General features: G+C 42.8%; 1 protein-coding gene across 1 annotated transcript; it reads right to left on the bottom strand.

Annotated features, from left to right (window-relative positions):
- Nucleotides 1–1,768: 1,768 nt before the first annotated feature.
- On the bottom strand, nucleotides 1,769–24,136 carry lhpp (phospholysine phosphohistidine inorganic pyrophosphate phosphatase). The gene is made up of 7 exons (XM_085761928.1): nucleotides 23,961–24,136; nucleotides 23,510–23,697; nucleotides 22,917–23,070; nucleotides 22,737–22,800; nucleotides 22,531–22,623; nucleotides 20,327–20,418; nucleotides 1,769–3,482 (listed from the first exon to the last, which is right to left on the bottom strand). Exons 1-7 carry the CDS (start codon nucleotides 24,089–24,091, stop codon nucleotides 3,386–3,388), a joined length of 819 nt encoding a protein of 272 aa, XP_085618054.1. The 5' UTR covers nucleotides 24,092–24,136; the 3' UTR covers nucleotides 1,769–3,385.
- Nucleotides 24,137–24,799: the final 663 nt, after the last annotated feature.

Here is a 24,799-nt window from a genome sequence, read left to right as displayed (position 1 = left end):
GGGGCTGCAGGTGTGCGGCGTTGTCTGGTCAGCTGACCCCGCCATTTCCTGTCAAACAGGAAGAACCAAATGAGATGAGATGAAAGTTCAAGGTAGCACACAGCTGGCAGTTGTTAAGGTGGGTTAATGCAGGTGTGTTACAAGAGCAGCAGTGTGTAAGAGGAGCCTAACCCAAACAGATGACATAAAAACCTATATGAATGTTCGCTTACAGACACACACCAGCAGTGTGTGCAGACGCTGAACGCTCTCGAGGGCCCCGAGACTTTACTCCATAACCACGCGGAATATTTTCTTTCACATAAGCAAACACAAAATTACATTTGTGTTTTTTAATCAACCACAACTTTGATGGATTAAGCAAACTTTGTAAACACAGCTTTAAGTAGAGCTCTGGATGCTGGAGACTAAAAGCAGGACACGTCTAACAGAGAGACACATTCTCCTCTTCCTCCCTGACGGACACATGCTGCAGGGCTTTGCATCCCTGAGGTGTCAGTCAACATAAGATGAAAATGAGATCATCAGCTTAATGACCTGAAGGTGTAGAGGAAGAGGAAGGAGGTGAGGGGCGGAGGGGAGGGGGTGGGGCACACCCGCAGACAGTCATAACTGTGTTCTGGTATGACAGGAAGCCGATACTAATTGATGTACATCTAGCTCTTGTGTGCTGTGAAACAGGTCCAACTAATGGGAACAAGTGCGGGAGAAATGTTTGGAAAAGGCCTACAGTACTATGATTTTTCAGAGTGAATTATAACAATTCATTGTTCAGTCCTTTAAATTCTCAGATTAAAGGGCCAGTGTGAAGTTCCCAGAGTTCAATGTGTCATCTTTCCAAAATGTGTATTTTGTCTGGAAAACAGTGATAAATGGGTTTATAATGATATGATAGAGAGATGGTGTGAATATTGCCACTATGCAGAAGTATGAGAAATAAAATAATAAAATGAGGCCAGAGTTTGAAGAACTTTGTACTATTGCCATTACGATATCACAACATTTATGTAATAGGCTACCTTTTGTCAGAGAAGCACGAAGCAGTTTCCATTTGATAAATTACTTGTTGAAAATTATTCTCTGTTCATTTTTCCTGTTGATTGACTTAAGTGATTAAGAGGCTTATCGCTTCAGGGCTAATTGTGTTTACTTGAGAGTAGGTAGACTCGATGCATGTCAACAAAGAGGTTAACTGTGGTCATATAACACATTACGACAAAACACTAAATGCAATTTGGACACAAAGTACAAAGGTGACGAATTCATGCAGCAACTGGAAAATCACCACAACAACAACAGCAGCAGCAGCAGCAGCTCCGGCCGGTGCAGGATTTGACAGTGAACTGAGTGAGTGTGTCCACACTGTCCCGCAGCAGTGAGGTGAGGTCATACATGCCCAGACATGTCTCCAGTAAAGAGGCCATCTCGATTATTTGAAAGGTAATCTTGCCTCGCAGTCTGCGGTCAAAGTGAAGGAATCAATATGCTGCACTTCAGTGGGAGCGGATCAGTGTTTATCCAGCCTGCGGAGGTAAACTGCTGCTAATTTGTAACTCCTATGAAACGAGTGGATGACCTGAGGCCGGCCTGCGAGGTGCAGCTAGTAAACCAGCTAGCTCTGGGCCACGCGTGTATGTGTGTGTGTGTGTGGTGTTTGTATTTAGCACCTAGTGATGATGAACCTGCCAAGAGGAGGTGTTGAAATCTGTGGCCTACATCCCTCAGAGTTACACCACTTCCATGAACCGGAGGAAAAAAAATAACCTAGTTAAAGCCAAGTGAATTCATTCGAGAGTAGTCAAATACTTGTTTAATAGCTCCGTCCAAGGCCAACAGGCTGTAACATAATGGACAAAAGACGGAGTCAAACAATGTGTAAGCTGTTAAAAAAGTGGGTACCAGCTGCTAGTACTTTGCCGTGTACATTAATACACATTTCCAAATCAGAAATAGGAGTGGTGCACCCAGCTCTAACACTGTTTCATAATACTTCATAGCATTTCATTACCTCTAATTGCCCAATAACATTCAAGCTTGTGTCAGCTAATGGTGAAGTGAACCAGAAAGACCTCAATGAATCACTTGGCAATGGGCTTTTGTTCTTGATGAATCTATTTGGTACACTGAAACCTCGGGGGCAGCGATGGAGAATCGTTTGTTTTACGCCCCACTTCCAGAGGCCTCAATGATCCAGCTGGCACAACAGGGGCCCAATAACCAAACCCCCCCGTTCCCCTTCACCACCAACACCACCAACTCATCATCATTTTATTTAACCTCAGTGTGAATGTGCTACGTCTAATGAGCGGGAATTATCTATGTAAGTATGACAGTCGCTGTCAGGGAGGGCCTGACAGCCCAGTAAATAGAGATAAGCAGTTGCAGATACGCGATGCTTCACTCCAATGATGGAGAGCTCATTTCATTTTTGTTTACAGAGGGAGAAACACGAGCTCCGGCTCACCGGCATAATTCATCACACTCAGCCGAGTTCTGCATTTATCATCTCTCAGACCAGCTCACTTCCCATTTTCAGCCATTTGTTTGTGTAGAACAAAAGCTGCTCCGATACGGATTCCAGTTTAAACCAGAGCCAAGGCTGAATTTTCCCCAGTGCTTTGAAACCTTGAGCCCCCCCCCTCAAAAAAAAAAGTCTGTGACAATGGCTGAGAAAAATTGGCAAATTCAGGGGGACAAATGTTTTCAACAGCTTGTAGAATACTAAAATAGCTTTATTTATAATTGTCAAAGCTAAAGGCTCACATCACTGACTCCCAGCTTCTTTATTAAGACATTTTGTCATGGTAGTGAAGTACGACAACATCACCTACAGTACATATAATATAATAGGCTTTTGTGTGTTCGTCAGTGCATGTTAAAATAATCTGCGGCTAGCTTTGTGCTGTGCATTTCCAGTTTGACCACTAACTGCTGGCGGCTCCATACAGAATGTGACTGTGTAACATTAGCAGGGAGTCAGAGAGCACACAGCCTTTACTTTCCCCTCTAACTGTCAGTCAGCAGCTGGTTACAGGCGCATTTCATTGTCAACCTGGAGTATCTTATCTATGCCGGTCATGTACCGGCAAATGCACAGTGCAAGTATACAGACTTGCAAATTTCATTCTAGTTCACACAGTGTAGACCACCAGAAGGGTGGGTGTGTCCCATATTTGACAGTACAAGGAGTTGTGACAGTTACAGGATATACAGTATTGTATGACACTTAAGTTCAGTGCAGTTTTTGATGTGCTTGTTGAAATACTTTGATGCCACCACACACCCTTCCCGTGAGAAACAACACTTGCTACGTGAAAACACTACAGAGAACCGGCCTGCATCACAGTGGAGTGGAGTGAGTTTCCAGCGTCCACCGTCCTCGTCCTCAGTGACCCCTCTGACTGAGGATCACGTCCACAGCCTGGGCCAGGTTGTCCGCGGTGCCGTCGGCCGTCACCGTTGGGTGCTTCTCATCGCTGGGCCTGAGGGAGGGGAAGCAAAAAAAAAAAAAAAAAGCACACGCTTAAGGACACGCAACACGGGGAAGAAACAGGAACAAACAAGTCGCGGCGCAAGGCTCAGTAAACAGGAGGAACCAGCAGTTTGATGCTATCAGACACATTAACAATACTGAATGTATACACTGGAAAAGAGCAGGACATGATGAGCTGAAGAGATCCAGGAAAGGCGATGCTTACGCAGAAGGGAGAAGAAATACCCCACAGGCTGCCTTTTTAGGCTTTAGGGCAGGATTTGGGTAATAAATAGGGTCTATGTCCTCTCTGAATGATCATAAGAGCTCAGTGATAACTTATGATCAACTGGAACCCAATAGAAATTCTTTTTCTTTCTTTCTTCTTTTGCTTTGTTGCTATCTCCACACTTCAAGGTGTGTGTGCAGCCGCTTGCCAAAAGGCCCCCGCAGGGCAGCGCATGTTTTCTGTCTCTATCACCGGTGGTCACACAGTGTTCCAGACCTTTCTAGTACATCTGTAGGCAACTAAAATAGACAGACTGGGGACTTTAATGAAAACTGCAGTGCTAATTCAAAAAATGCCAGTTTCTTAAAGTAAAAAGCACGATAATTTAATGCTAAAAGTGTGGCTTTATAGAAATATCAGAGTTTTATCTCTTCAGGAACCACTGACCAGGGCCGTCATCGTAATCTTGCTCCAACCTGCTTTTCTAAATAGTGGAAAGTCTGTACGAGCCACTGGGCGGCCTTGCCCATCTCCCCCTCTGGGTTTTGCCATTGTTTGGCTCCGTGCCCGGTGATGGATGCAGATATGGCTGTTTAATCAGCTGGTAGGGGAAATGTGATCCATTTGGCGTGGCACCAGGCCCACTCCGGCATGCAGGACTCCTTTTTTGTTTTTTTTCCTCCCCATCACATCAAAAAAAGGAGAGGAGACGCCCACTTCATTCATCTGCAGAACTGCCTGAGACTCCTGCTCATTTATGAAGTGGTGCCTATAGATCCACCCTCCGTGGGGCTGCCTGCCTCCACCGGGCCTCTGTGTGCTGCCTCTGTCCCCCCCTGCCCCAGTCACGGGGCTTGGAGCTCCAGATGGGGAGGCTTTGTCTGGCCCAGGGTGTGCGGCACACACCGCCATTAATCCTGCCCTCTGAGAGCCTTGCAGAGGACCTTTGCAAATATTTGTGAGCCGCCCAAGTGTAGAGACAGAAAGAAGAGGCCTGCAGGGTGGTGGTGGTGGTGGTGGGGGGGTGAGGAGAGGAGAGGTGTTGAATACTGAAGCCGCAGTGAATACAGGGGGAAGCGGTGCCATGTGTTTACGCACGTCTGTCAGCCGCCAGCGCTTGGGTTATGTGAGATGGTCTGCTAATGGTCGAGGTGTTATGTCTCCTCTGCTGGATTACTCCCGCACCCTTCTCTGCCCCGAGGACTGATTGAGTTCACACACGCACGCACAGGCACGGACACACAAGCAAACTCAGTCACATGGCTCTTATGTTTCAAACAGTGAGGCCAACGGCATTGACCACACCGTCTCGCCAACCTGATGCTCCCTCAAATCTCCCCCTGTTAGATATGCATGCATGCATGCGTGTTTGTGCCTGTGTGTGTGTGTGTGTGTGTGTATTCATTTTGCTGCTTTCCTCCCGTTGCCATGAATAATGTAGGAGTTAACCAGGTCAATGTGACCATGCAAAATTCAGCACAATGCAGCTAGTGTTACTGATGAGGTAATGTGCGGGCCGCTGCGCGTCCTTCAAGTCAATGCAATATCAATACACGTGAAGAGATACTGTAGGTTTGGTCCCCGAGCCTGATGGACACTGCGCAGCCTTCATGCAGGGGATGAGGTCAGCTATGAGGTAGGAGGTGAAAGGCAGCCAAGAATTTAGTGCAACACAGCTGCTACCACGTCGAAAGCCTTAAAAAAAACCCTCACCAGAAACTTAGTAAATGATCACAGGCTTCAAGAGGGCAGAGTGTAGAGTTATTAGTGGATTTGAAGATCCTTAAGCTGCAGATGTCACCTCAGGAACTTTCATTTCTCTACTCATGTGTCTTCTGAATGACTGGAATAAGACTTTCTCTCCAAAAAGCATTTCAGGTAACATATAATCTGAATACCTATGGGCTTTAAAAAAAAAAAAAAAAAAAAGCAGGTACATAGACCTTTAATCCCCTGCTACAGCTCTGACATGACAGTGGATTAAATAGTTGAGCAAGCTGGCCACAAGAACATGAGTATCATGTATATACTGCTCAGGCAATATAAGATTATAGTGGCTTACAGTGTCATATGAAGAGATGTATAACTTGATACTTGGCTACATAAAACATGGGGATAGATTTTTATAAGGACAGGCCGTGCCTCCGTGAAATGAAAGTGGATACGAATGACTCATACAGCAAGTGCACTTGTGTGTGAAAGTCAGCTGTGCATAAAAGACAAAGATAGATTAGGTATGACACAGAAATGTAGGGAAAACATTACAACTCTTTGTTTTGCGTAGATAGATTCGGTTCATTGTCGAGGTAGCTGACCGCAGGGTGAAAGGCAACAGCAACCTTCCTACCGTGTTAATGCTTAACACACTGGCACAACACACACACACACAAAAAGGACACACACGTGCACACACACAAAGGAAGCAAAACTGTCACACACATACACACACACACACACACCCCTGTGCCTTTCGATTTACACTTCTCTCTTAACCTCTTCACCTGTGCTGAGTGTGCCTTTTGCCTGACACGGTGCAGATAAAGCAGATAAGGCACGCATGAAGGCGGAGATGAAGAGCTCGACCTGAGCCAACACTACATGACACTCACAACAACGTTTCGGTCTGAATGCAGCGACAGTGCAGAGCAGGCAGAGCAGCTTTTGGGAATGTGGCTGGAAACAGTCTGTTTCCCAGCAGCTGGATTTCAACACACAGAAATATCTTCCTTTTTTTTTGAGGAAACTTTGAAATAACTTTTTGAATTCCTGTAGTTGATCTGCTGTGTTGTGATCAGAATCTGCTTTCAAGTAATAAACAACTTGTGGCTGAACCGCAGGTGCATTGGTTGAATCCAAAGTGTCGAAACTGGCCGAGGCACAGACATGGCAACGCCAGCAGGCATGTTACTGAACAGCTAGAAGTTATAATTGCGATGAAAGTTTTCACTATGTTTTTTCCTCTGCCCTAAATACACTAAAGTGTAACGCCCTCGGTATTTTGTAAAAGTGTGCCGTCACCTGGCTTTACAGTGCGGAATGACATTTATGAGCGCTACAAAAACGCTGAAGGGAAAAGAGTCAGCCTGCCAGTGAGAGACGGAAAAACACTCAGCCCCAGTTCATTGTGTACAAGTGTGTTTTTCATACCAGACCAGTGAAGGCACCATCAGCCAAAACACAGTCTTTTCTCACACTGAAAGAAGACTATATCAGCATAACCCAAGGGAAAACACAACCTGACTAATAAACTATGGCCTTTATGTTCAGCCAAGCCCTTGTGGGTGACATGAGATACTAACACAAGACAAAGCTTCCTCCCCTCCACCGGTGGAGCAGGAGGAGCAGGAGGAGGAGGAGGAGGAGGTGGAGGAGGAGGAGGAGGAGGTGGAGGAATTCAAAAAGTGAGGCTGCATGTGTTTTCAGACGCTCAGTGATGTTCCAGGAGAGTCTTGACCTTGAGGTTGAATGTTATCCCAGTTTGACCTGCGCTGTTATAAATAAAAGGTCATGGGAGAGATTGATGGTGGAGCCAGACACAGTGGAGGAGAAAATACTAGGAGACTTGAGATGCTTGAGCCTGGTTCTATCATCATCATTATCATCATCATCAGCCACTTCAGCTTCACTTTTGCTCGTTCTTTTCTCGTCCACCTGATGTTTACAAAGGCACGCATTAACGCCCATGAGGTGACACAGCTGCAGCCTAACCGAACTGTGTGGGGGAAACCACCATGTTACTTGTGTGTTATGGCAACACGATTGACAGATGCTAAACTCGCAGCCCTCACATCCTCTCTCTGCTCAGTTTGCGGCCGTGTAGCAGCCGTTATCACTTCGCCGTACAAAGGCTGTGTAATGTTGAGTCATGTTCAGCAAACAGCTGCAGCACGGCTTCTCGCACATCGCACATTCAACGATTCTTTCCATCGAGCAGGACACAAAGGGGATTCCCTGGTTGCAGAATGAAGAGCCACTTCAATTTTTTTTTTTTTCCATCCTGTTGCTCTCTGAAAGCCTCCTGTGAGTGATGATGTGTGTGTGTCTGTTTATGTGTGTCTGTGTGAGAAAGACACACACAGAAAGAGACTATCCTGAACTGTCAAAACCACCCACTGGAAACTTTCTGTCTTTCCCAACCACAAGCGCATCTGAAGTTCAACGAACAGGACGTATATCATAAACCTTCACTTTCTGTCTCTAAGACAATAAAACCACTACACTAGTGTTTTTGTGTTCAGCACAACCCACAGTGTCACATGTCTGAGCCTAGTAGTAGATTTTCTTGAATATTTGTGATGCCTTTCGAGCAACCATTGATACCTACTTGTTTCTATGCAAATCAGTTGAAACAAGCTGATCTACAGCTTGTTCTGAGGTTCCCACAGACTGACCCCCACAGCTTCAAGTTCCTCAACATTATATTCCAAATGTGGATGTTATTACATGCATAGATATTATTTTAATTTGTATGCAACTGTCAATGTCTAAGTTGCTTTGGCTAAATGTATACTATTGTATACTAATACAAGATGGTTTTGAGTTTGAGTCGTAACTTTAAGCGAACATCTAGCATCACCTATAGCTAATTATTTTGACCTATTATACTTCAACTGAATTTTTAAAGCTGTGTCAAAGGTTTCCACTTCCAAACTTGCTAAAGACCTGTGTCATAAAATGTGTATCCCAAAGTGACTTTTTATTTCCTTTAATAAAAAATATGTGGACTTTTTATTTTTTATTTTTTTTAGCCAAATCACAATTACTTTTGGTTGTTGGTTGAGTTAATTAGTTGAGCTTTACACATACTCCCAAGAAGATGCAGTAGTACCCCCTGCAGTACTGGAGTTCCATGGCTGGAAGTTGTTATCATTTTTTCATTTTATCACATTTCCATTGTTGCCGTGGTACCATACTGCAGCAAGGACTTGGATTTGAAAAGTCTGTGCTACATTATCTTGCAGCCACAATGTACTTTTGAGAAAAATAGCTGCAAATTTGACATTCATGGAGATGGATTACAACCCCGACCCGACCGAGTTTTTAGTCAATATGAAAAACATGCACAATTACTAATGTGGTCCTCTAAAGTGGAACTTAAAACTAGATCTGGTCAACCGCTACTAACATAACACACTAAAATGTCCCAGTGATCTGTGGGTAACGTAGGGTCAGATTCTGACAAGGAAGACCAAAGTATTAAATGAAATTGATGATGTATCTGCTTCTGCTGCATCCACTGTGCACTGGGATGATAAATCACTTGAGTACTCCTCTGTTAAGTCTTGTGATATCCTCTTTGAGTCCCAAAAAATGAAAAGTTCATATTTCACTATTAAAAAATCATCACTGAGCTTTAAACTGTTTTACTTGGCTCTTGTTTATTTGACCACATTCTGATAAAAGTAAACTCCCTTCATCATTTCACAGCTGCCCCATCACTGTTGTGCTCAATATGCAGAGCTTCATGTGACCTAGATCTAACCACACTCTCTCCTCTTTTCAGCCTGTTATTATTAGCCGGGCCGCTGATGACTTGCCGAGTGTTCGTTTGCAAGTGTGTACCTCTGTATCTCTGTAATGTGTATGAGTGTTCTGTCAGCGATAACGAACTGCTGAGTCACCTGCTTCTAATACAGAAAATGAAAACGCTCATGTGGAACCACACACACACACACACACACACACACACACACAACGCCGTTTTGAGAAGAAAAAAAAAAAAAAGGCCCCAGAAGAAACCAGTGGCAGTGGCCCAAGTCCCCCCAGCCAAGCAGCCTGTCTTTTGGTAATTGCAAGAGGGATTGGATCCCCATTGAAACAGCTAAGGGCCTGTGTTCATGTATTTAAGAGGCAGTGCTATGTTTCAGCCTGCCATCTGTGGGCTTTAGCTCTCCGATTCTCTCCCACTCTCACTCCTTTTCTTTCTTTCTTTCTCTTTCTCTCTCACTCTCTCACGGGTGGAAAAGTACCATCGAGGGGCTCAGTGGCCGAGGTCCGACCGGCTCCTTTGTCTCGCTGTGGGAGTATAGTCTCACTGTGAAAAAAGCTGCGGTTAATTATTAATATCTCATTGACTTATAACGCACGGCAGGCTTTAGAGGAGCCTGCAGGCAGGGGAAGCTGTCACCCCAGGGTGGTGAGGGATGGTAGGCCGGGCTCAGGCACCCAGCGGAGGCTCTTCAAGCTCTTTAACCTCTTTGTGCAGCTACTGCCTTATCCATCTAGGGTCTGCGCTCAATCTGTGCCCTGTTATGTCTCTATCTCGCATCCATCTGATCCAAACAGAGGGTTCAACACACATATCAGCTTTGTGCCTTACACACCCGTATGTAACTGATCAGAGCGGCCTAATGTGACCTCTTATCTGCTGAAATGGACAAGTTAACAGCATTTCCTGCCTAAAAAAAAGAAACACAATGCATTGAGTCACACAGAGCCGCTGGCTGTGGGATTAAAAGGTGTAGGTGGCTCCATCACAAAGGATCATCTTGGATTTGCAGCAGTTATAATGGATGTCAATGGTGTGGGTGTATTCTCCAATGTACTCCTGCCAAATATTTCTGCCAAAACACTGTGAAGTAAACAGTTTCCGTTGCTAATGTAATTTTTTTTTTTTTTAATCTTTCCATGTAAGTGTGTTTGCTAAGGTTAATTGTTCGTAATAAAAGTTAACAGTTCCCGCTTCGAGTTTTGCCACTCATGATTTATAAAGTGTGGTCCTACATCTTTGGGTACACTTACATGGCTGTGTAGTGTGTACATAGCCATACTTTGGCTGAGCAGAGCTGTGTATAGCTGTGAGAATTTGGAATATAATAGGCATAAAGATGGACAGTGGTTACAGTACTGGTTTTACATGTTTCTCTGGACATAACTAGTTCTCTGTGAGCGAGGGCAAACAAGCAAGCTTGAAACTCATGTTGTCAGTGTAATATTCTATTAAATGCATAAAAATATGACTGGAAATCTTAAGAAGAGAAAGACCAAAGGGAAAACAGAGACAAAGCCCTGTTAGGACTCATGCCAGCAGCAGAGTGCTGGCTGGATGAGGAACTCATTCCCAGAATTGATTGTGTTTACATTCTCCACAAAGCTGCCGATTCCAATCCATGGGAATGGGATGAAAACACAGATTAGACACTAAGTTAATTAGCGGGACTGTATGTCATTGTGGTAAAAGCTGCCTCGGACAATAAAACCTGATGTAATCCAGCCCGTGTGTATAAAGACAATTTCAAGAAAACATGAATTCTTAATTTTAACACTCGTATGCACTTCAAAAAAATTCAAACAATCTCAAGGGAGTACAAAAGGCAGTGAAACGAACAACCCACCTTCTCCCGGACACAAATGGATAAGGTGGGAGAGTGCAGCCAGGAAAGAGATTCAACCAACAAAACCCAGCTTTCATGTGTTATCTGTTAAAAAGGAGGGAATCCAGCAGTGGAAATGGAAACCTTACGCAACCTGTATTTTCCTATTTTACCATGCAAATATTTTGCCAAGGCCCTGCTGCTCGCTGACAAAGGAGATGCTGCTTATGTGTTCATATGCATATTTATTATGATGTATTAATATATCATCAGAATTCTTGAATTTCTTGCCAACATATATTGTTTTGATTCTTTGCACAAGTATTGCCGAAGTTTTGTAAAACAAAATCAGTGCACGGTTTTATATGAAGTATATCATCATTATGGATGATATACTGTATGTATATTGTTTCTATTGCTCTAGGCCTCCAGTGTTTTACCTTTGGGACAGTAACAAACTAAACGCTGCTTCCTAAATCTGGCTGTTTGCCACAGAACAAACAAAACCCAACGGGTCACACCGCTCTTGATTTCAGTTCCTCTGATGATCCGGGGGGGACCTCGACACAAAAGAGGGTCCCTGCGGATTCAGCCTCAGTTCAAAGGCCATATGGTGCACATAGCGTGATTCAGTGGACTGGTGTAAACAGTCTCCGTGAGGCAAACAGACCACAGTGACACATTTAGAAACTCAGTGATACATTCAGTAACACCGTAGCTGTCGAGTTGAGAAGTTCGCAGCCTCAGCAGAGAAGAATTACGAGATAACTTCACTTCCTTCCCACACAGACAAAACTAATGTGCTAACAGTGGTTGACAGGACAGGGTGTGGGACGGAGCGGTTGTAGCCGACACTATAAAATGCAGACGCTCTTGTCTGCCGAGGGAAACAGTTTGCAAAGGTCAAGGCAGAGCAGAAGTGCAGACAGGCTCGCAACTCAAGCGTAACCTACTCTGCTACATGAAATCCAGTTCTGCAAAAGCGTGCTCCCAAAATGGAAGTTAAAGGCATTGTCAGGAATGAGAGCAATTCATAACTGTGTCTGGCTGACACATTGCACACAATACCTTGAAGTCACATACGTTCAAGATGCTCACTCCCTGTCTGACGGGCACACACCTGAAACCACGTACATTATCACAGCCACTGAGGCCACAGGACACCGGTGGAGGACTGAAAGATAAGCTTGGCTGAAATACAGTATGTACCTGAGAGCCATCCCAGGGGCAAGCGCTCGGCTTATGAGGGAGATTAAGCTGCAACCACAGCCGTGCACAGAATACATGGCTGACCTGTCAAGGTTCAGTGTCACAGATCTGGAAAAGAAAAAAAAAAAAAGGACAAAGCCCCGCGCATAAACCTAACACTGCGGCGCTGGGTTCAATCTAAATGTCTGTTTGGTTCAGAAGAGCAGAGATCCGATAGGTTGTTTATGTCAGCGCAGGAAGGGCGCATCATCTTTCTGTGGACACACATAATACCGTGAAATGTTTCTCTGCAGAGCCTTTCATTATGTCAGTCATCCAATCTGTACGTCTATTGACGGCGGAGAGACATTGACGCTTATACTGTACAAAACAACAAAGACAGAACTATTATGTGTTGAAGAGAGTGGAAATTTACAAAAAAAAAAAAACCTGTATTAGCCTTTTGGCTAATTCTGGCATGTTTACATTTGTTAATTTTTTTTATTAAAGCAGAAGTAAGCGGAATGTTTGTGTTAATATAAGTCTTAAATAGTTATATCTTCCGACAGCAATTACTTATATAGAGTGTTTGGTCTGAAACACGGGTCTGTCAGTCACTCTGCTCTGCTGTAAGCTGAGGAGAAAACTTTCCTTGTATCCTACAACCTTTATCCAATGAGGAGAGAGAACGGCATAAAGGGGCGGTCCTCTCTGTGTGTGCAGCCAAGGGATGCGCGTGAATGTGGTGACGTAGTGACGAGGGCGGGGACTGCTAACTCCATCCGCTGACAGGAAGTTAGCCAAAACCACCGGATCGCTTACTCCTGCTTTAATGTACATTGTCCCTGATTATTAAACCTTTAAATTAAAATAAATAAATAAATACAGAAACCGGCAGAATCCTGAACAGATCAAACGGCAAAACTGCCGTCAAAAAAGCAATAAATAAAAGATTTACAAGAAAAATATCTGTAACTTAGACCAGCTGCATAGGCATTTTGACAGATTGTGCGACCATAATATCATAAGCTGATAGCAAAAACCTCACTCTTATATTCAGTATGAAATCAAACAGCCCATTTGCTGCATTGGAAATAGTTTATTTTTTTTATTTTTTTATTTGCATGATTCCATAACAGGGTATGAGTGGAAATCTGTACTGGACACCTCCACTCATTAGAGGTTAATGTCCAGTCAGTTCAGTCTGGGGGAAAAGTCGATGTTGGACGCTGGTGACGGATTCCTCTGGACCTGACCTGACCTGAATCTGATGATTGGAATGATTTTACACTTTATTGATGCCAGGAGGTGTAGAGAAGGAAGTCTGTCTTAAGTTGATAAAAAAGCTTTCAAGGCCATCTCTCTCTCTCTCTCTCTCTGTGAAATGAACTGTAACACTCAAATACCACTGCCTGCTTCTCAATAAATAACTTCACGGGTCACATTAAAGGACTTCACTGTGGCGTCAAAGCTGCACACTTTTCACACTCATCCTACATCTGTCTCAGACCCGCTGGTTCTGTTGACTTTGATTATAGGAGTAGCAGTTACAGTGATAGCCGGGGGTATTTGCATACCGGCCATCTGGTGAGAACTGGGTGCTCCAACTGATGTTACTCACAAAAGAGCACAAAACGCCATGTGCATGGGTTTTTTTTTTTTGCATGACAATAACAGCTTCGTTGATAAGCGGGGTGTGTTGACCGTGCACGTTACACACAGCGGCCATGAAGCTGTCATCATGTTAGTCACAGAGATGAAATATGAAATGAAAGATATGAAGACTTAGCAAAAGTTATCAGTTTGGTGAGATACGCTACAGAAGAATCATCATAATCCAATCATAAAATAGCTAATTTAGCTTTAGCCTATTTATTTATTTTGGAATATTTTTGTCTTTTTTATATATCTTTCATTCTGCAACCAATAATGACACATTTAAATGACCAAATGGTTTGCTAACATCAGCATATCCCTTCACAAACATGTTAATGCTACCATGTTTGTTTGTCTAAGCGTGAAGACACAAACAAAACCAAAAAAAAAACACATAAGAAGAACTCATCTGCGTTGTAATCACATGGCCAGTGAACTCCTGCAATGCTCGCTTCCTGTCGCGTCCCTCTATGACGGCCGCAGACAGAAAGTGCACGGACCAGGGCGCGGTTTCTGCTTAAGTGGTTCATAGTTTGTATCATGAGGGACCGGTTCTCTCTGGAGAGCTTTAATCTGGCTCGGGCCTGCTTCGGGAAAACAGTTTCCCAACACTCGCATTAGCAGTCAAGCGTTGGCCACAGGGAGAGGTTTACAACATAAACCATTTTGAAGATGGTTGCTGCTGTGTGAAAATGTTTGCCTTGCTCCCTGCCAGACTCCGACGGGAATCCAGTGAGGGGTTCCTCTAACCGTCTGGCCTGCATTCAAAATACCTATATCAATCTATGTGTGTTTGCATCTGATACATCAGTACGCTCTTCTCCTCAGTGGTAACACTAAGGGTGTGTGTGTGTGTGTGTGTGTGTGTTTAAATCCAATGCTTTAAACTCAACTTCTTTGATTATCACAGATACACAGGGAAACAGACACCACGTCACAACTAAAAGTGTCAGAAACTAACTCAGTCAGCGCAGTGTTGCAATTACTCTGGTTTACAAATAGTGTGTGAAAGAACAGCACGATGTGAACCTGCTTTCATGAAGCCTCAAAGATCCCCGCTGCTGAGGCAGTTCCTTGACGATAAGAGAACAGAAACAAAGAACAGCGGACGGGTCGAGGCCACAGACAACGGGACAAAAGACAACATGCAAGAGTGTGAGGCACAGGATTGAGAGAACAAGGACAACACACTCATAATGTAAGTGCCGTGCCAGTATCGTACACCGGTATCAATTTGACCAGGAAGATGGGGAAGTACAAGCACTGTTTACGGCCGAGTGTCGTTCTACATTATCAGATAGATGGTCCCAAGGTCAGAGTCTTTTTTTTCCTAGCTTTTTCCTGTACAGCTCCAAAGATAAACAAACAAAATCACTTCTTTACAGCCGCACTGATAAATATTTGTACACCAACTATGGATCACATGTCTACGCATAATGTAAAAGATCAAGAGTACTGATGAAACCACAGAAAATAATAACCCAACTCAGCAGTTTTTCTCACAGTGTTTAAGACTCTTTCAGTTCATCGTTTTGTTTTGTTTTTGGCCGCTCACATCAACCACATTTCGAACCACAGCAAAGAGATTCTCACCGAATGGTATAGACAGACTAAGTGAGAAACTGGTGGAAGATTAAGCAGCTAAAGAGTCAGATATTTCCCTCAGCTGTTGATGGAAAGCAAAACAAAACTGAGTCAGAAACTTTCACTTGTTAGGTGTCCAAAAACATGATATTAATGAGTAATAATATCAATATACTTATATGAATTGCTGTACCCTCAAAAGGCCAAAATATCAATTAAAGCAGAAGTAAGCGGAATGTTTGTGTTAATATAAGTCTTAAATAGTTCTATCTTCCGACAGCAATCACTTATATAGAGTGTTTGGTCCGAAACACGGGTCTGTCAGTCACTCTGCTCTGCTGTAAACCGAGGAGAAAACTTTCCTTGTATCCTACAACCTTTATCCAATGAGGAGAGAGAACGGCATAAAGGGGCGGTCCTCTCTGTGTGTGCAGCCAAGGGATGCGCGTGAATGTGGTGACGTAGGGACGAGGACCAATAGATCCATGACGAGGGCGGGGGCTGCTAACTCCATCGGCTGACAAGAAGTTAGCCAAAACGACCGGATCGCTTACTTCTGCTTTAATAAAAAAAAAAGACACATAAAAAAAAAGCAGTCCAAGAGCTTTTCCTAAACACAGCAGGGCTTTATCAAACCTATCAACAATATAAAGCAGGAAATACCTGTTTGAAGATAAAACAAACAAGACATACTGTAGAACCGGCCTGAGCCGGTGGGTGCAGAGACTCTGCGGTTCAGACAGTTTGGTATTCAGGTATTGAGATATGATATATGCAGCTTTTAATGTTGTGATTATATTCAACGTGTTCAGCTACAGAGCTGAAGAGGCTGAGCGGAGGCCGGACAAGAGCGCACTGTCGGCAGATTGTTCCCATGCAGCTGATTAACATCAGCAGTCAAATTTCCCAACTCCCAGTCTAATTTCCAACCTCTTTTTGGTGGTAGGCCCCTCTCTGCAAACCTGCTCTACATTAAAGAGCAAAGGGTTCTCTGGCTCCCCCGAGGGAAGTGCGCTAACCTTCGCTCGTTATTCAAGAACAAGGGAAAGTTGACTGCTCGCAGAACACTCCCCCGACACCGCCATTAAAATGACCTCCATATTACACCTATGGTCTTAACAGACGTTATTTGTGGGCACTGTAATATCACTTTGCTCGACCTGTACTCTTGAATTTAATCTAGACGAGCCATCACACTGGCATAATGAGCACATTCATGCACTGTGCATCACGTGAAAAATACAGTGAGGATAAAAATGTATCCCTTTACTTACACCAGACATACGGTACTATAGCAGAGTTAATTCAGATTGTGCAAGACACATTTCAGGGAACTCAAAATAAACGTTGAATTCACTTCAAAGTGTTTAACTCGACGACTGTGTGATTCAGTTCAGAATGGGAAAAAACTCAAGCAGTGAAAACTAAAGGTTTCTGCATGTTGTACATCTCAATAAGGCTTAAAGAACTGCAGGTCTTAAGCAGTCTTTGCTGAAAAAGAGGACGTCAAGTCGCATGCTTCTCAAAGTAAGCTGATATGATTAGATTTGTCTGTGATTTGTATCTTTTTCCCTTCCTGTCTTGTCACCGGGCCTGAGGTATTTGAAGCAGTCCTTTCTCCAAGCGTGATGGGAACTGGAGGCCTGCGCAGCATCTGGTTGACTTGGAAACAGCTGTGTTTTCATAGATCTGACTGAGGGTTTATAGCTGCTCCCAGCAAGCCTGGGTTCACTGGGCCTGTTTGGCTAAACAATGTTAAATCTCACGTCTCCACATCACTCACGGTCCCAAAGAAACACTGTTAATGTCACCGTCTCTCTTCCCGTTCTCAGGGCGCATACAGTACATACGTATAGGTCTGGGGATGGATGTGGGGTATTATGAGGTGTCTGTGTTTAAAGAGTAAATGACAGCTCATTTCAAAATCTGAAGCACAATTTTGACTTTGTATTATTAGTTCAGAAACTACCCACAAATACTGTATGAAGATAAGCATCTTCTGTTATTGCTCACACACAAACATGGTGCAACTTCTTGTGCAACAAGATAAATAGTGAAACTATAACTTGAAAACCATGACTGCTGTGCTGCCCTAAATATAGCACTCTGGATTTGAGTGTCATTATACTGTACAGTAAAACTAAAAAAACTGTTATATAACATAATATAATAACTATCAATCCACTGTGTTGTAGTATGTCTGAGTATGCATGTCTTTCTCCATATATACTCCATTCACCAATCAGTCCATAAATCTAGACCACCACAGCTGAAACACAACACGTCATGTAACACAATACACCACATATGTTCTTCTGTGGGACACAATCCACTCTTCTAACCAATTCTCACCACTCTGTAGAAAAGAAAAGAGAAAAAAAAACCGTGGGCCAGCAGTGAACTCATTTTTATCTGTTTTATCCTGTGTTTAGTTGAGTATCTCAGATACAGTTCAGAGTGTCAGTAAACCAGAGCTGCAGGGGAAAAACTGTGAAGTCACATGAACCAGATGGATTCAGCTCAGTCCACTGAGAAACACTTCAGCTTCCTATAGATGTGATGACTGAAACTCTCCCTGCTGACGGCTCCTGAACACAGCACATACTCTGATCAGACACATTACAATGAGTACCTGCTTTTATTTTTGTACATCTGTGACCTGGTATAAGAGTTCATTGTCTGACCCAGCAGTAATTTCATTTAAAACTGAATTTGTTGTTTGAACTATCCTCCGTGACTCAGTCGAAGACAAAAATAGACATTTCAGTCACACTTGAACCGGTCTCTATGTGAACATGCGCACACACATGTTGTCAACACACACACAAAAGCACAGGAAAGTGCAAAACACACACACACACACCCACGTATTCATGCACAAGAATAGCTCCACGCAGACAGAGGACAGGTTGTACAGTGAGTGACTGAGGCCTTAGTTTAGGATTAAAGCTGACTGATGCTCAAGCAGATTACTCAGCGTTCTCTGGTCACATGACCAAGACCTGCATGCCAGTGCACAGCAGTGGAGCAGGTCAGCAGGCATGATACTCTTCACACTACTCGCCGGTTTAGAGCCAAACAAAATGGTAGCGATGTTAGGAAAGAGGTGTGATGTTCTCTGCAGGATGGGAGGAAAGTATAAAAGTACATTCTTTTTTTTTTTATCTGTCGAGCGTCGCTATTAGCAACAATTTCAAGGAAAAAAACTTGAATATTCCCATTTTATGCAACTTAATATCGGTATCCTACTAAATTTAAGAAGAAAGAAATGCATCTTTTATGCTACTATGTGAGTATTTAACAGCTGTAGTGACCTGCTCTTCAGATAAACTCAGAAAATATGATGCAATGCGTATGTTAACCAAACTAAAATTAAAAGGTAGTATTAGTATCGCACAAATACCCCATTAAAATTCTGCGTGCAAATATTTATGAATAATTTATTCTGCAAAGGGTGATTCTAGGTGGGCACAATTTGCTGATGAGACTTTGGTATTGCTGCTTTTACTTAAGAAAGGAATCTAAATTCTTATTCCACTATTGAACTGGTACAAGTTGAGGGTTTTGAAGACCAGCTGGCAAAGTGTAAAATAAGAAAAAACGCACAGTATTCCAGCAAAGTGTAAAATAAAAAAATAAAAAAACGTACAGTATTCACCCTCCTTTTCTATAAATATTTCTTGAGTGCACATATAAAACTTGGAGCTGAAGTAGTATTACACATAGAAAAACCATCAAAAACACCAATTACCACATGACTTTGAACATACATTATGAGGTACAGCATATGTGTGATATAATGTGGGGTTGCATAAGAGTGCCCCCATTCACTTTTCTTTTCGCTTCATGCCATAAGTACCACATATATCTTCTAAAATAATCAACCATATGTTTCTGTAATTACACCATAAGAAAGGCGCCCCAGTAATCTCCAGATCGGGGACCATAAATCCTTCGGTGACTACGACCTTGTGGTTGACAAGCATTCAACATGTGGAGAGAATAAAGCTATTTTTGGTGGACTCTCAATCAAATAAACAAATCTGGAGGACTGAAGAATGGAGTGGCTGGCTCACAGGAAGCCTGTGTGTCATGGAGGAAACTCTGATTCACATTCCTAGTGTGAGTGTGCCCTCTGCTGACAACTCAGTGAATGGACCTTTCTAGTAAATGTATGAAAAGGTCAGACCAACTTTAAAGTGTACACAATTATAAAAAATACTTAGCTTGCCCATTACTTCTATTATTTCGTCAAATGTGTATTTCTGTTGCAGGTGTAAAACTATGGCATTCACAAAGCAAGGAATTGAAAAGTTGTACAAGTATGTCTCAGTTTAAGAAAATGTTTAAAAAAGAAAAGATAAGCGTCTACAAAAAAGAAGGAGAAAGAGAAAAAGAAGGGGAAAAAAAAGAAAAGATAGATAGACGAGTGGTGTCCACTGCTATTTTGTTTGTTTTCTTGTCACTACTATGTTTCATCATCTTTAATATCTTGAAATAGAGTATAATATTGGTGTTGAAGTAAGCCAATGTAATTATAACAACAGAGAGGGGCAGGTACTATACGTTTTCTTCATCGAAATGTGATAAACCTTTCCTTAACACATAAAGTTATTAAACTATGGATATACGATTGGCACTTTATGTTAAAGGGTAAATATGTGAATTATGGGGTACTTTATGTTACCACATAAATCACATAATTGTCTTTACAATGTTTGCCTCCAGTCTTAAAAGCACAGATTAGGCCTGGTCAGTGATACGGCAGCAGGGCACATCCTGGTTAAGCAATAAACTGACTGACTGACCAACAGGGACGCTTGCTGCACAGCAGTGGCCGGCGTGACATGTTCAGGTTCAGTGGGAATACAGGATGTGACTGACCTGTATTTGCCTGTCCTGACTTGTACGCCTTTCATTCCACAGCACTGGGCCCCACCCACATCATTCACCAGGTCGTCACCGATCATCAGCACCTGGCAGCCAAGGAGGGAGGGGATAAAGAAAGAGAAAAATTTAATTTAGGAAACTTTATAGATGCTGACATGCAGAGGGAATTATAAAAAGTCAGATCATTTACCCATCTGTACAGATGTGTGTGCATAATTAGGGGGATAAATAGGGAATAAACACTTGTTTAATGATAGTGTTGTGTTGAGGTTGGCATGGCTGTAACACTTAAATCAGAGCCTACACACCTGCAGGGAGACTTGGGACCAGTTTATAGGAATCGATTCACCCCATAGCAGCTTCATCAGCTGGTGACCCAAGTATGTAATCTGAGTGCATTCATTGTTTTAAAAATTCTGGTATAGGCTACATTTATTATTAATTTTGCCAGCAGTTATCTCCTCCCACATGGCAAATCCATTCCTTCCCTCTTCTCCCTGTTTCTTATTAAAACTGCTCAGCTATATTCCATTAACCAGGTGCTCCTTGTTCCACATTGTACCATTTCCTGTTACCTTTTTTTTTTAAATAGAAAGCTTAATGAAAGTTAAGAACAAAGCATTGTGGGAGGTATTTTAAGAGATAATAAAATGACAATGGGCTAAGAGTTGAAGAGAGAGAGTTGTCTGATTCTGAATATGCAGAGAGTGAGGTTAGCAGGGTGAGGGTTGACCACGTGCTGATGGGAAGTAAAGAGATGCATTAAGTGCATCTTTTAACACTCATCATTACTGTGATAAGAAAAAAGAACTAGTTTTAAGTGCTGCCACAGAGCAGAACAAGAGTGGGTTTTTATCTCAGAGTGAGAGTGTCAAGTGAGAATAGGAGAGGGCTACAGTGGGAACCTGGCATAGAGGACATGCTATGAACAAAGAGATGCTAACTTGGTCGTGTAGTGAGAGAACCGCTTGATCACAGGGTTGATTTGATCAATTCAGAAGGAACAGAGGGCAGGAAGAGTGTCAGGGTCAGGGAGAAAGTCGGAGTGGGTATAAAGAGCTCCTCAAACACAGGAGAGGAGTGCTGTCTCAATTGAGTGTGTCAGATTGAATCTTCTAAGTGCGGTCCAGATGTTTGCTCTGTGATAGGGATCAGACTTCTGATTTGAGACAGATTGTGTGAGTTTTGTAGAGGTATGAAAGGAATGATGCTGATGTGCAGAAATGGAGAGAGGGAGTGACTCCACAAACAAGGAACGTCCAGAAAAGACTTGCAGTACCCTCCGTGCATGAAAGCCCATGCACATGTAGCTATGAATATATTCATGTCTCAGTGAAAAGGAGGAAATCCAGGGAGTGGGGTGAGGTTTAGAGAGAGTGCCAACTGCCAGGTCTGGAAATGGATTCACTTAAAAAGATGTGCGGTGACGCTACTGGTCTCCTTTGATCAACTGAGATGAACAAAGATATTTATCACATGTTCAGACACCTGAGGGGAAAAAGTGGAACATGAGAGATAGTTTCTCTTTTCTCTATTGTGCCATTGGGAGTGTTTCTGTTCCAGCGGCCAGCGGTTAAATGCAGCGAGCTATTAACTAAGGAGTATGCACAGGTTAATTGGTTCATGTGCAACAGGTATGTCGAGTTGGTAAAAGTGCAACAGCTGTTACACAACTCATAACTGATGTGGCTTTTTTTTTTTTTTTACAGCCACCGCAGGCTGCCATGACTGCAGAGAGCTGCAAAACAAACAGACATCTCGAAGCGCCAAGGGCCATGCCAATTCAAAAACAAAAAGTACAATGTGTACAGAGTGTATTTGTATGTCTACACAAGGGAAGTGACACTTAACTTAAATCCAAAGGGTATTTAAACACCAAGCAAGATTTGTCAGTCAGATATAAATGATAAGAGCTCCAAAGAGTCATTCTGCTTTTCTGTAGGGAGAATGTACAACAGAAATCAGAAAACTCTACTTAGCATTTTTTTGAAACTATCTGTCAAGTGACACCAGCTGCTGCATGTTTGATAGTCATCATTTAAAGCGTGGCCACACAATGTGCATACACTCTAATGAACTAGCCTGTTGAGAGCTTACAACCCCACTCACTTAGGATTTTAGCCTTGGTAAAGCACTGAGGGAAGAACTCAGTAGCACACAATGCACCCAGGAATGCAGCATCACCTGTTGTTACATACCTCATGTGGTTGAAGGCCCATGTCATTGAGAACGCTCTGGAAGAACATTGAGGAGGGCTTTCCAATGACTTCAGCCTCTAAATCACAAGCGTACTGGAGGGAACGAAGAGTTAATATCTAGTCAGGATTTGCATGCACTGAAAGGCTGTTATCAATATATACTGTATATCAATGCACATTATGCATCTACAGCAGGCCTTCTGTACCTCCAGAGCCTTCATGTACACCCCGACATCCAGTTTCAAACCATCTGTCTCCTTATAGTACCTCCTATGGAGAGTAGACAGTACAAATCATTAGTCAAGATCTGTAAAGTCATTGTAGCCTATACTTCACATGTAACTCAGAATAAGTAATGTGGTGAAGATAACTGGATATATGCGTACCCTTTGCCCAGAGAGAACAGCAGTGGCTTCTCCAGGCCTATGAGGACCCTGAATGCCTCATTCACATTCTGGTAGGAGAAGTTTTCTGCAGCGTCTCCAATGACCACACAGTTTGGATTGGTCTTGTCAATGCTGTCAAATTCAGGGATAAGGCCTGCGCAAATGGAAACAACACATTTTATTATTTGATGCTTACATCTGGCACAGATTGCAGCTGTAATAAACAGTATAGATTCTATATTTTCACTCTGTAAATATTTTCCATGAGAAGACCCAAATAAACAGTAAACTGATCCCAAGTGTTGTCTGTGCAGCCAAAGCCTGATTTGTTGCGTCCTTTTGTTTCACAAACCATTATTGTCTAAAAAAAAAAAAGGCACATCTCTTTGCTACGAGTTTATCCCCCTTACTTACCTTTGCACAAAATGAATGGGATATTAACTATCATCTCAGCAAAAGAGAAAAAGAAAGAAGAAGCAGTGCCACACATAAAATACCTAAAATTGTATCTATTTATCCTATTATTCTACGCATAGCATATTCCATAAAGATATACTGTAGTCAGAGGAGTTTTGACAAATGAGAAGCAATACCATCATACACCAGCAGGTGAGGCCGTAGACCCCTCTCTTTGAGGACTGCTACTGCAGCAGGGGCAGGAGAGAACACCTCAGACACACAGATGTCAAAGCCCAGTCTTCCCAGCTTGGCCACAAACTTCTCCCTGGTGGCCTGGGTCTCGTTTGTGCAGAAGCGCAGCTGCAGGTCGGACGCCTTGAGCCTTTAAAAGAGGCAGGAGGTCAGACTGAGGAGAGGGCGCATGGCTTCTGTCAACACAGTGATATTGATATAGTGATTGTTCTCGTGTTGTATAAAGTAGGCTAATCCATACGTTATGCATGCACACAGACAGACCCTGTAGGAGTCTTGTCTGATCTGATCAGTTACCCGCACAGTGATTAACCGAGTCAAGCACTTTGCTCCACGGAGCTCAACTGTCACAGCAGCTCAAATCAACAACGACTCCTCCAGTCATTCACTCACTTTTTCACCGCTTCAATAGAACCGTCAATAGCGACTCCATCGCCCTCGCCGCTGTCATATAAAACGCCACACATGTCCAACACAACACCTTTCAAACTCTTCGCACAGCCTGGCCAGCCCGTGTCAGCCATGACGGAGTGGGAACCTCGGGGCGCATGCGCGCAATGAGAGCCAGGCTGTCAAATTCTCATGCAAGTAGGGGAGACCGGGGACAGTTGCAACACTTTTTTCAGATACTATTTCGACTACACTCACCAAACCTTTACATATTAAACTTACATGTGTCTGCTAATTAGCCATACCATTTAAAGAGGGTTACATATCACAAATCAAACACAAAGTCTGTTTGAATGGAATAATTCAGACGTTGCAACTGACCCCAAACCTGGGGACAGTTGCAACACGGATCAGGGATAGGAATTTCATGACATTTTGCATTTTTGCATTCAAATAATCAGTGGCGGTTTTGACAACTGATTAACTGTCATTGCATGCCACGCAAGGACACATTTCATGGTTTTACCCTCTGAAATGAGAAGATTATCTGCTTTTAATCCTCTGACATGACAGCAAACTGAATCAGTGTAAGGTTTGGACTGTTAGTGTGAAAAAATATTTCAAATTAATTTATTATAATTCACTTCATAACCCAAATAGAGATAAATGCTGCATAAACATTACTTTATACTTTCTTATACACTTATGCTCTTATACTAAGTCTATTGTCCTGATTTTATACTACAACACAGAACAATTGCCATTTCTCTACACTTGGCTAAGTGGGTTTAATAAGGATCTCATCTCTACTCTATCTCATACTCCAAAAGTGTCTCTATGCA

This window comes from Trachurus japonicus, chromosome 19 (genome assembly GCF_045865225.1).
Source record: "Trachurus japonicus isolate A0001 chromosome 19, Traja_1.0".
Taxonomy (NCBI): domain Eukaryota; kingdom Metazoa; phylum Chordata; class Actinopteri; order Carangiformes; family Carangidae; genus Trachurus; species Trachurus japonicus.
This window is presented reverse-complemented; position numbering and strand designations above follow the sequence as displayed.